We start from the raw sequence: 12757 nt of genomic DNA on the forward strand, positions 1-12757 counted from the left end.
GACTGTGTCACTGAGGTACCCCATTCTGCATTTCTGGGTCTGCATTTTAACCTCATTGTTTGTCTTCTTGGTGTCATTGCAGTGTCGACATCTTGTTTTACATGTGGGGCGCCTGGGAATACTTGTCTTCGTGCTTTCCTCACTCCTGTGAGCCCTCAGACATGACTGTCTGTCTGCTCTTCGCCCTGCTTCCTGTGCCCATCCTTACTTTGGGGCTGTAGCTCCTCCCCATGGGTTACGTGTCTGATGGCTGTTGGGATGTCCCACCCTCTTGTTCCTAGACTTTCCAGTAATACTGCCCCCAGGAAGCACTGGGCAGATGCATTGTTTATTTCTGAACAGAACATGTGTCCCCAGGTCCTCTTTTCTTTCTCATACTGATGCTCCTCTCAGCCCCACACGGAGTGAAGCCCCACTCGCAGTCTTCCCTCAGGCTTCTGTGCATCCCACACGTGGCTCCTGCTGCTGATCTGTGAGGGTGCTGAGACCATCACAGAGTGAGGGCGCTGTGGTTGTCTGCCTGCAGGCTTCAAATCTAGTGACTGTGGCCATGAGCACAAGCTCCTTAGCTTCTCTATACCTGTTTCCTCATCTGTAAATGAGAACAGTAATCATCCATGTCTCTTAGTTAATGAGTTCATATATGTAAAGTGCTTGTCTGTCATATTGTTAGCACTATAAAGTGTTTGTTATCGTTAGAAAAGCTTCATTTCAAAAAATACGTACTGTGAAAAAATAACTGGTCATGGAAGAGATATGGATAATCAACTTTTATAACATATATTGACAACCCCTGATTGCAGAAAGCTCCTGTGGTTTTGTTTGTTTGGCATCTTGAAAACCAGGCATGGGGGAATTGCTGAGTCCTCCTTCCAGTGTGGAAGTGAAACAAGACTGCGTAAAAATGCCTTCAAAGCTAAGGTCTCTGCTAGGTCGACACAAGAGGATTCCTCTGACCTGTTGGAGTGAATAGTGGCCACAGAGTCTATGGAAAGGGGTGAAAAAGCAGCCACACCCATCCATGCCCTCAACTCCCATGACCTGTAGGGCAACAGCTGTGATATTCCAAGAGCCCCTGCAAAATGGGATGCAGAGGTGCCGTGGCTCCTGCGGGAGCAGCTGGTCATGTGGTCCAGCTGTCACCCAAGGGCAGCGTTCCTCTCAAGCTCGCAGTTCTGTCAAGCAGTTTCATAAATAATCAGTTTAAACGTGAGGCTCTGGTTCAGTTTCTTGAATTGAGTATCATATTAAACGCTGCTCTTGCTTGTTTGTTAATTGTATAGGTTCTGTTTGGGGAAGAGTTCTGTTACATTTCTAGGTATATAGTATGTACATTTGTAATAAGATTGAGGTGGAGTCACAAGTATGATGATGGCAGTTTATATATTTGCTGAGTATTTGAAGAAGTGCTATAGATCAGCTTTGGGGTCTTGAGGATAAGCTTGTAAGTGTCTCATGTTAGCTCTCTGTACAAATAAATTACTAGAAGGTAGTTTGCTTCGTGTCGCTGAATTATTTGGAAGAAAAATAAGCCATTATTTTAAGAGTTGATTTTATTGTACTTTTCCCTTCACTGGCCATAGACATCATCTTTAGATTGTATTTAATCAGTATTTCATTTTGTTAACCTAGGTGAAATGCCTCAGCTCGTCAGAGGAATGAAGCTGTTAAACCAAGCGGATCCCTGCGTCCAGGTTTTAATTCAGGAGACAGGAGAACACGTCTTGGTCACAGCAGGGGAAGTCCATCTTCAGCGATGCCTGGATGATTTAAAAGAAAGGTTAGGAGGCGATGGAGATGGGGAAGTGATAGGTCCCAGATCAGTGGGCTGTGGTTAGTGTTTCCTAAACTGGTTGAACTTAGAATATGGTTTGTTTCTGTAGAAAAAGGAAATGTCCTCAGCTCCAACAGGAGCTGTTATCATGTTGTTGGATCATAGGTTTAATTTCTAATAACTCACAAATAGCATTCACTTCTGTTTGAATAATTTTGCGTTTTTAGCTTGAGTCATAAAATATTTTCATTTTACTTTAAGTATATACACACACGCACAGTATATCAGGACAAGAAAATAGCATCATGTTTTGTAAACTTAGGCGGTGATTTGGACAGACTTCTTTGGTGATGAATGTGGTCTCTACAGTGTTTATATTTCTCCATCATGGTGATATGTAAGTGCCGTAAAGCAGGTATCCCAAATCACTTTTTGTAAATAACATTTTTCCTCTTTGTTCCGAAGGCAATGTATGTTTATTGTAGCAATTAGGAAAATACAGAAGAAAACAAAGAATCATTCGGTTACCTGCAGAGACAGCCACCATTACACTCGGCTTCATAAATGCCTGGTCTCTTTGATGCAAGGTCTTTAAGCACAGCTCTGAGTAATTGGTTAGGATAAACTCCTACAGGTATTGTTGCTGGCTCAAAAGGTGGCATATATTGCTGGCATAAGAAAGACTCTTCCACGGGCTGGCTCTGTGGCCGAGTGGTTAAGTTTGCGCGATCTGCTGCAGAGGCCCAGGGGTCAGATTCTGGGCGCGGACATGGCACTGCCCGTCAGGCCACATTGAGGCGGTGTCCCACATCCCACAACTAGAAGGACCTGCAACTAAGATATACAGCTGTGTACGGGGGGGGTTTGGGGAGATAAAGCAGGGAAAAAAAACAAAAAAAGACTCTTCCAGTTTACACTGTAACTAGCAAGAAGTATTTGAAAGTGTTTTCCCAGCCTTCACCAATTCTATATATTATCATTTTTTTAAAACTTTATCAATCTGGAAGACAAAAGGTATTCATTGTTAATATACATTTTCTGTACTTACTGATGATATTGAAACTTTTTAATTATGTGTTTATTGGCCATGTGTTTTTGTTGTTGGATGAACTGCCCTGTAATGTCCTTCCTTCCCTTTATTTTTAAATTTTCTGGGACTATAATAATCGTAGCTAAAATAATAATTATAAACGATCAACATAATTCTGTACTAGATATTACATGCCAGTCACTGTGTTAAACACTATTTGTCTCATTTAATCCTTGTAACAACCCAGTGAAGTTGGTAGTAGTAGTAGTAACAGTACTTCGTAGTCGTAGTAACAGTCCTGTCACAACTCTGCCCACGAGGCTGCCTAGACTGGGCAGGAGGAGCTGCTGCGGCGCCTCCGTTCAGGGTTTGTAGAAACTCCCGCCACGTCGGGAGGTGCTTTTTTCTGTTCTTCGGGGTGAAACGGTGCTGTGGCTTTTCCTCTTGGCGTGTTTTATAGCTGAAGTTAGTATAGACTTGGAGGTGGGCCTTCTGTGTCTGTCACGCTTGTTGCCGTTTTCTAGGAATTTCTGAAGGTTCTGCTGTTGCTTAGAGAATAATGCTAATTGGATAAATTGTAAGACATAATGTATAAAATAACCTAATTCTCAGAGTTTTTAAAAAAACGATTGAAATGTTATTTTTTGAGGTCTTTGAGCTAAATTACTTTCTCTCTTTTCACACTCTTTGCTACCAAATTAAAATCCATGTTAAATAACCTCACGTTTCTCAGGCCGTTAACTCCACTTTGAAAATAATACTTTTTGGTACTTAGAATTATGTTTCAAATAATCTTCCCCCTTAAACCTAAAAACTAATTTTAATTGAATTACTTATCTGTATCTTTGTTTAGTCTTTTTTCATGTTTATCTCATGGTTTTTATTATGAGTGCTTTTTAGTATCAGGAGAAAAAAGCTATATAATAAGAGAAATTAGTTTTCCAGAAATGCGTGCCCTTAACATGGCGTTAAAATATTTTAATAAATCAATTTATTCTGGAAACCACTCTATGTAAACCTTTTTCAGAAAATATCCATATCCAAATACCTAAAAATAATTTAGACATAGATTGAGGACAGTAAAAGCAATAACACACCTGCTTTTCAAGAAATTTATACTGCCTTAATAAGATACTTCACGAATTCTGAAGTATTTGTTAACTGCTTTTCCTCAACATTCCAATTTCTGAAAGTGGTAACACCTCCCTCCAAGAGCAAATGAAACAAAAAACCAGTTTCCTTTGCTCTGTGGCCTGGTGTGATGGAGAATAACCTCAGCTCAGGATTCTGTCAGAACTCAGCGAGGTCACCCAGAGCCCAGGTAGGGAGAAATCTCCCTGTTCCCCTCGTCTGGGCAGTCAGCAGGAAGTCAGCTAGACTGAGCGGGGAGGGTAGCGGACAGTTCCGCAGGCCCGTCAGGCCTTACTTTATGCTGTGCTGTTCTGGAAGCCAGAGGGAGCGGAGTCAAGTGGTGCTGACCAAAGGCCACTGCACCTCAAGTCCCAGTGTCACGTAGAGTGTAGGGCCCCTGATGTGCTGGGTTCGGGGCAGCTTCTCCTGGGCCAGGAAACGTGAGAGAAGATTACCAGCAGTTCCATACCAATACATTTTAAAGGAAATGAGGAAATTCCTGGAAAAATCTGACTTAAGAAGAAATAGAAGACCTGATAGTCCTGTAACTATCGAAGGAACTCAGTGTTGGAGTAACATTAAAAATAGCAATCAGTGTAAATTTACCAGATTAATAGAAAAAAGGAGAGAAATCACCTCGCTAGACAAAGGAAAAAGCATTTATAAAATGCAGCTCCATGGATGATCACAGTTCTTAGCCATCTGGGAATAGAAGGAGATTTCCTTATATTGATATCAGTATCTTCAGAATAGCTATGGCAAACACGTACTGATAAACTTTTTGAAAGCTTTCCTTTGAGATCAAAAATAAGACAAGGGTACCCCTCTTACAAGTTTTATTTAACATTGTACTGTAGATCTTGGGCAGCATTATAAAGAATAAAAAATAGAAGATATAAGAATTGAAAAGGAAAAATTAAAACTGTCGTCAGTTGCAGATGATATGATTATGTAACTAATAATGCAAAGAGATCTATAGACACTGGGATTTGTAAGTAAATGCAGCAAGGTCGCCATATTCAGGATTAATGCGCAGAATCTATTGTATCTTTATATATCACTAATAAACAAAATGAAAATTATTTTAAGGTTACCGTTTACAGTAACAACAAAAATATCAAATACCTAGGACTAAAAATGCATTCATATTTATAGGCCCTCTAAGCAAAAACTATGAAATATAAAAAAGGTATATACCATCTTCATAATTTGAAAAACTCATTATTATAATGATGTCAGTTTTCCCCAAACTGATTCTGCATTCAAAGCAATCCCAGAAAAAATCTCGTTAACTTTATGTTTATTTGTTTTGGGAACTTGACAAGTTGATTCTAAAATTTGTGTGGAAATGCAAAGGGCCAATAATAGCCAAAATCTTTTAAAAACAAGATGGAAGTTCTTACTGTACTGGAAATCAAAACTTATTTAAAGGTACAGTGGTTAATTATGTGATGGTGACACACGGACAGACAGATCAGTGAGCTGGCATAGAGAGTCCTGCGGAGTAACGTGGAAAGGGTGGACTTTCCAACAAATGGTGCTGGCCAGTTGCATATCCATGTAGAAAAAATGCAACCTGACCTCCCCTCGTGCCGTACAGATCCAGGTGGACTGTGGATTAAGGTGTAAAAGGCAAAACTATGAAGTGCCTGAAAGATAGTGTAGGAGAGTATCTTCAAGACCTCGGGATAGGGAAAAGCTTCTTAAAATAAAGCATCAGTGACAAAGTAAAGGTTTAACCATCAGAAGACACTTAAAAGAGTAAGAAAGTAAGCCACAGGGTTAGAGAAGACCTCTGTGATGCACACTCTAGACAAGGAGCATACAGCCCCTGTATATAAAGAATTCCTACAACTAAGTGGGGAAGGTGACAATCCCCTAGAAAAGGGGACCAAGACTGGAACAGGTCTTCACAAAAGAGAAGTCTAAAGACATTAAGCATATGAAAAGATATTGAACTTATTAGTAGTTATTAGTAATTGTTATTAGTAATTATTATTAGTATTTAGTAATTATTATTAGTATTTAGTATTAAGGTATTAGTAATTAGTAATTAATGAAATGCAAATTAAAGCCAAAGTGAGGTGCCTCTGCATACCCACCAGAGTGGCTGAAATTTTCAAAAGCCACAATATCAAAGGGTGGCAAAGACGTGGAGCAGTAGGACTTGCCTGCACGGCGAGTGGAGTGGTAGCCACGCAGCTGCTTTGCAGTGTTGTCCAGTGTCCTCTGCTGGGGGGATGGGCACTTCTGGTGGCAGATCTGCCATTTCTGCTCCATGTGTGCTTAACACAAAGCTGGACAAATGTGCATCAGGAATATTCATGGACACAGCAATTTTAATAGCCCCAAACTGGAAACAACTCAAGCCACAAAATAGGTAAATAAATAACTTATGATATGATCATGCCATGGACTTGTACAGCATTGCCTCAGTGAACAAGCCAGCTCTGCAAACGTGGCTGACTCTCAGCGTCTTGTTGAGCAGAAGAAGCCAACTGAAGAAAAATTGTTTGATTTTGTTTATACGACGTCCAAACAGCAGGCCAGGATGAACTGTAGAGATAGGGGTGACATGTTTAGGTGGTAAAAAGAATTCAAAAAAGGGGGTGACAGTAACAGTCAGGATAGCAATTGCCCTCTGGGACTGGAAGCAGGCTTGATGGTCCTTCTGAGGTACGGCAAGGCTGTTTCTCAACTCGGGTGGCGGCGGCTCACATGGCCATTGGCTTTGTGGTGAACCATAGGTCAGTGGGCTTTTGTTTACTGGTCTATGTGACACTTAAATTTCACAGTTATGCTTACATTAAGAACAGGTATAAAATTCTAGAGTTTTTTAGATCTCGTAGGACAGAACCTGCCTTTAATATATAAGCTTTTGTTCAGCTTCTGCAGACATTTTCAGGATGTATTACGTACAGGAATGGGAGACCAGGCCCTAGAACCTGTCAGAGTTGTCAGCATCCAAATCTCCAGATGGCAGGAGGCCACAGGACAAGCCAGTGTGGTCTGAGCCTGCTGCCTTCTTCCTGAAGTCCTGATGGGCTCTACAGCGCCAGGATTGGAAGGACCTTGGCCCTGAGGCACTTGGCGGGTGTCATGCCATGCACACTTCCACGGGAGGAGTGGTTTTAATTAATCTTATCAGTGATTGCTACAGGAGACTTCTTGGGAACCTCAGAAATTTGAAGGACTAATAGGACTGAAAGCCCTTTGACCTTAAAATGCAATGAAAAGAGGACAGTGTCATAGATGTGTTCACTCTCATGGTTTCAATAGCTGTGCAGTTGGTTTTCTTGAATGTTCTAAGTATATGAACATTTTTTTTTTAATGATAATTTTAAAGATATTTTCCTATTCCTAAGATTTCAAGTACTTTTCTTTTTTAAAAATCAGGAATGGATATTAAATTTTGTTGAATGTCAATTTAGCTCTTTTTTTCTTGGTGAGGAAGATTGGCCCTGAGCTAACATCTGTTGCCAATCTTCCTGGTTTTTTTCCCCTCCCCAAGCCTGCAGTACGTAGTTGTATATCCTAGTTGTAGGTCATTCTAGTTCTTCTCTGTGGGATGCTCCCACAACACAGCCTGATGAGCAGCGTGTCGATCTGCGCCCAGGATCCAAACCAATGAACCCCAGGCTGCCAAAGTGGAACACATGAACCTAACCACTACACCACTGGGCCAGCCTCTCAATTTAGCATTTTTAAAGATGATAACATAGATTACTTTGACATTTTTAAATGCGATATGTTATTTTAAGACATCTCCTAATACAAATCAATTTTTATAACCTGTGATAAAAGCTACTTGGTGTTGTGGTAAATTATTCCTTTAATATGTTTAATTTGATTTTTCAGTGTAGCATAATGGGTAAGAGCATGGATTCTGAGGTCAGACTGAGGCTTGAATTCTAGCTTCTCCACTTGCTAGCTCTGTGACTTTGGAGAAGTTACTTGATCTTTCTCACCTGGTTTTCTCCTCAGCAGAGTGAGGATAATAATGTACCTGCTAAAGAAATAATATGTGTAAAACATGTAGCACAACGCTTCATATGTAATAAGTGGTTAATAAAAAATACACACATATTTACTTTTTTCATTATTTTATCGTAGGTCTTTATATCTGAATTCTTAGGTAAAATTGAATTACAGTTTTGTCCATGTATGCTGTTTTTCTCAGGTTTGAGTATCAAAGTAATTGTAAAATAATAAAATGTCAGGTAGACATCCATCTTATTGTATATTCTGCAGCTATGTGTAGCCCTGAAGTAAGCCAGTCCTTGAAAGTGAGCAAATTCATTGGCAAACCAAAACCTTTCTTGGAAGGAATTTTTTCCCCACAACATTTTTATCTTTTTCCACACATTGTGATCTGTTTAGGTTCTATATTCTAAAATCAATTTTGGTACATAGTATTTTTAGAAAACCATCCATTTATTGAGTTTTCAAATTTATCAACAAGTATAAAATCAGGTAAACCAAATAGCCACCCCACACCCACAAAATGTAGAAAGCAGAAAAAAATCTAGAATTAAATGTAAGTATTTCAAAAACTTTTACTTTTAGTATTTGGTTCCCTTATTGAATAACTTTTCCCAGGGAAAAGCATTGTTCCAGGATCCCAAAACTTCATATAACATACACATGTACACACACAGATACAGTATATGTGTGTACATACATACATGTACGAACATTTATACATACGTAAATGTTCCACAATGCCAGTAGCAGACACAGACGAGACCCAGCTTTAGTATTACCTGGGAATGAGGTAGGCAGACAATAAGAAAAAAAGATTGCATGGTGTCATTGTCATCAGAATCAATCCATGCCAGTTTGCAGAATCTGCCCTCTGTGAGCTAATAGCTCATTTGGAAGAAAATGAGTATGAAACTAAACTTGAGAGCATGTGAAACAGAGGCCAGACTGAGGTTCAAGACCTGTGCCCTCCATTACGGGAGCCACTAGCCACATGTGGCTGTTTAAAACTAAATTAAAGTTGAGTAAAATTAAAAATTTAGTTCCTCAGCCACACTAGCCACATTTCAAATGTTCAGTAGCTATGTGTGGCCGTTTAAATTTAATTAAAGGTAAAATTTTATTTCCCCAGTTGTACTAGCCACATTTCAAATGCTCAGTAGTCACGTTTGAGGTGAATATCTTCGTCAGTGCGGAAAGTTCTTTTGGAAGGTGCTGGTCTGGACAAACTCCCGGGTCGCCGGGCCTTGCTGTGAGCCTCGTTACCCAAGCCGGACACACATCAGGGTTTGCCTGGATGTCCTGAAGTTCTGTGATTCTTCGTCTGTTTAGAGTTACAGTCATTGAGCTTTTCTTCTCCAGACTCTTAAATCAGCAAATATTATTTTAAAGAAATTGATATGTCAAATTTTACTAAAACATTTATTTTCCATTGAAAACATTCTTATCTAAAAGCGTGGTTTATTTATTTTGAGAATGAACAAAGCAGTGAAATTCTAACACATGCAAAGAGCTCCCTGAAGGTATGTTCCCATTAGCAGTAGTCTTCTAAATCTGGAATGGAAGCAGTTTTTGAATTCTGATATAATGTAAATTACTGATCTTTCATAGTAAAATAATTTTTACATTTCTGTGTTTTTGCAGAATCTTCATTGCGTAATATTTCTATCTGGGAGTTCTGATGCCATTTTGATTATAACCTTCTGTTATTTCTCTTGAATTTGTCTGTAGGTTTGCAAAGATTCAAATCAGTGTATCTGAACCCATTATTCCATTCAGAGAAACAATCACAAAACCCCCAAAAGTTGACATGGTCAATGAAGAAATAGGCAGACAACAGAAAGTTGCGGTCATACACCAAACAAAAGAAGATCAAAGCAAGATTCCTGAAGGAGTCCTAGTCGACTCTGATGGACTGGTCACCATCACAACTCCCAATAAGCTCGCCACACTCCACGTTCGAGCTGTGCCCCTTCCAGAAGAAGTCACGCAGATTCTGGAAGAAAATAGTGATTTGATTCGTTCTATGGAGCAGTTGACATCGTCTTTGAATGAGGGTAAAAATACTCGCATGATTCACCAGAAGATCCAAGAGAAAATTTGGGAATTCAAAGGAAAACTAGAGCAGCATCTAACAGGAAGAAAGTGGAGGAACACTGTTGACCGAATCTGGTCATTTGGCCCAAGAAAATGTGGGCCAAACATATTAGTAAATAAAAGTGAAGACTTTCAGAGCTCAGTCTGGACAGGCGCAGCTGGCAAGGCTTCAAAAGAAGCCAGTAGATACCGAGATTTGGGCAATAGCATCGTGAGTGGCTTCCAGCTGGCAACGCTCTCTGGCCCCATGTGTGAGGAGCCTCTCATGGGCGTCTGTTTTGTTCTGGAAAAATGGGACCTGAGTAAATTTGAGGAACAAGGAGCAAGTGATAAGCGGACTCAAGAGCAAAGTGATCTGGAGCAAGAGGGACAGGGGGAAGGTGAAAACCAACAGCCACAAAGTGGCTGCTCAGAGCCCCTTGAGAAGAGGGCTCCCCCGAAGGGAGAGCCTGCCCTCGCTGACTGCTACGGACCCTTCTCGGGACAGCTGATCGCCGCCATGAAGGAAGCGTGTCGCTACGCCCTGCAGGTGAAGCCACAGCGTCTCATGGCGGCCATGTATACCTGCGACATCATGGCCACCGGTGATGTGCTCGGTAAGGAGGGAGGGGACCGGCAGTGAGACCGCGTCCCAGCAACGGAGTCCTAGGGCAAAAACTGAAACTCCTGTGGCCTTTTTTTTGCAGAAGCTATATCATCTAATTTACTAAGGAACTAAGATCTTTGAAAGCCCAGAGGCCTTAAGTATTAAAATCCTGAGGGGTGGGGGGCATCTGACTACTATTGATCCTGTCTTTTGCAACAAACAGACCCTTTTCTGTAATGAAAGTTCTGCCAAATGAGGTTTAAACTGTCTGCTTATGTTACCGTCCAAACCCGCACAGCATTCTTTCCTCAAGTGAGTGGGCGTATCTGTCCTGAACAGGATCCAAGAGCCAGGCGACGCTCTCGTGCTCCTGACGCAAAAGGGCTTCTGGGAATTCTGGGTCCTTTCTGAAGAAGAGAATTATTTGGGGCCTTTTTCATTGCTAACCATTATATTAAATCTGACTCCCGGTTTTCCTGTCGTTGGAAGGTCCTTGGGGATCTCAGGAGAGATGGGGCGCTGGCTCTTAGTAGCCGTTTGACTTTGACAGGTGTTTACTTCCCTGAGACTTACTTTCTTCATCTCTAGAAAGGAAGATAATTGTCTGGAGGTTGTGAAGATGAGCCTCAGAACACAATGTAGGGCCTAGAACGGTGCCTGGCGCACAATAGTTCTCACCCTCTTGAGATCATGGAACGGTTTCACTGGTGAGGGTAGAAAGGGGAATCGAGCACCGGATGAGAGTGGACCAAATTGTTAGGTTTTCTCAAGCACTCCGGTCCTTCAAGTCAGTATGTGGTTATTTTACATTTTTTTTAGTAAGGTTCTTTTGCTGATTAACTCCTAAAGCCAGAAATGTAAATTATTGTCTTTTTATCTTACCAAAAGAAATTTAGATTTGCCTCACAGTAAGGTTTCTTGAGACTAGTTGGGCGTGCACAGCAGCATCTCAGAAACAGCTGGGTGAGAGAGCGCTCCACACTCTTGGCTACTGTGGGGCTACCTTCAGCCAGCGTGCACTGAGGGTCACGTCTGTGAGTGCATGCAGTGTTGCTCAGCCTTGTGTGAATGCAGCAGGCCTGTCCACGTCTCGTGGAATTCATACATTGGTTTGAGGAGCACCAGTCTAGATCGTTCCCAGAGGAGAACCTTCTCAATTCAAGGAGGCAGAGGTGGAATTACAGTCAGGGAATCTTGATTCCTTCACACCCTTGAAGACTCAGAGCTCTGCTCCGTTCTCTCCAACCCCGACGGATGCCTGCTCTGTTTGAATCCTCTGTTTACCCACAGCCAGCTCCACAGTTAGACAGTGTCTTTCCTGTGGTGAGCCAAGAGTCTAAGAGTCTTGTCGCCCACCAGTGTCCAGCCATGGTGCCACCATTCGCCCCTCTCTCATGCAGCAGCACTTTATATATTTGGGGACAGCGTTATTTTTCTAGTCTTATATCCTGGAGAAAGCGCTCCAGATTCTTCAGTTATTATTCATGATAGGACTTTTTGTGCCCTTCCCGCATTCCGGTTGCTGTCCTTTGGACGCACTTTATTTGGTCACCCTCCCACTTGAGTAAAGCAACGGCATTTGAACACAGCGCCTCAGATGTCCTCTGACCAGTGCAGGACGCAGACGCACTGTCACCTCCCCAACGTGGTACCACGTTCTTTAATGCAGTTTAGCCGCTGCATCTTGTCATTGACTTGTGAAAAGTCAGGATCAGCTCCATTTGTTTTTTTAAATAAGTTATGCCTTCCCCTTTTGTTTACCAAAAAGCCAAATCCAAATTTCAGTGATTGAAATGATGTAGGCCCACCAGAACTCCTATATTTGTGTATGAGTAAACTGGACCTAAACAGTTAATTTTTTCCTTAGGATATATATATTATGTAATAAACATTACAACAATAGTGAAGGAACTTTTTTGTTTTTTTTAATGCTGAGAGAAAGAAGTCCCAACACCATGATCTTAATGCATTGATTCCTTTTTTATTTTTCCTTTAAGATTTTTATTTTTCCTTTTTCTCCCCAAAGCCCCCCGGTACATAGTTGTATATTTTTAGTTGTGGGTCTTCCTAGTTGTGGCATGTGGGATGCCGCCTCAGCATGGCCTGATGAGCGGTGCCATGTCCGTGCCCAGGATTTGAACCGGTGAAACCCTGGGCC

The 12757-nt window shown here is 41.3% G+C and overlaps 1 protein-coding gene across 7 annotated transcripts in view; it reads left to right on the forward strand.

The window, feature by feature from the left end:
- The window catches only part of EFL1 (elongation factor like GTPase 1), a 113437-nt gene that overhangs the window by 85266 nt on the left and 15414 nt on the right, over window positions 1–12757 (forward strand). For all 7 annotated transcript variants that reach the window (XM_014827774.3, XM_070494142.1, XM_044760276.2 and 4 more), the window contains 2 exons: window positions 1633–1780; window positions 9648–10609. In XM_014827774.3, coding sequence (XP_014683260.2) covers window positions 1633–1780; window positions 9648–10609 — 1110 coding nt within the window. The remainder of the gene's footprint in view (window positions 1–1632; window positions 1781–9647; window positions 10610–12757) is intronic.

Source organism: Equus asinus, chromosome 2 (genome assembly GCF_041296235.1).
Source record: "Equus asinus isolate D_3611 breed Donkey chromosome 2, EquAss-T2T_v2, whole genome shotgun sequence".
Taxonomy (NCBI): Eukaryota; Metazoa; Chordata; class Mammalia; order Perissodactyla; family Equidae; genus Equus; species Equus asinus.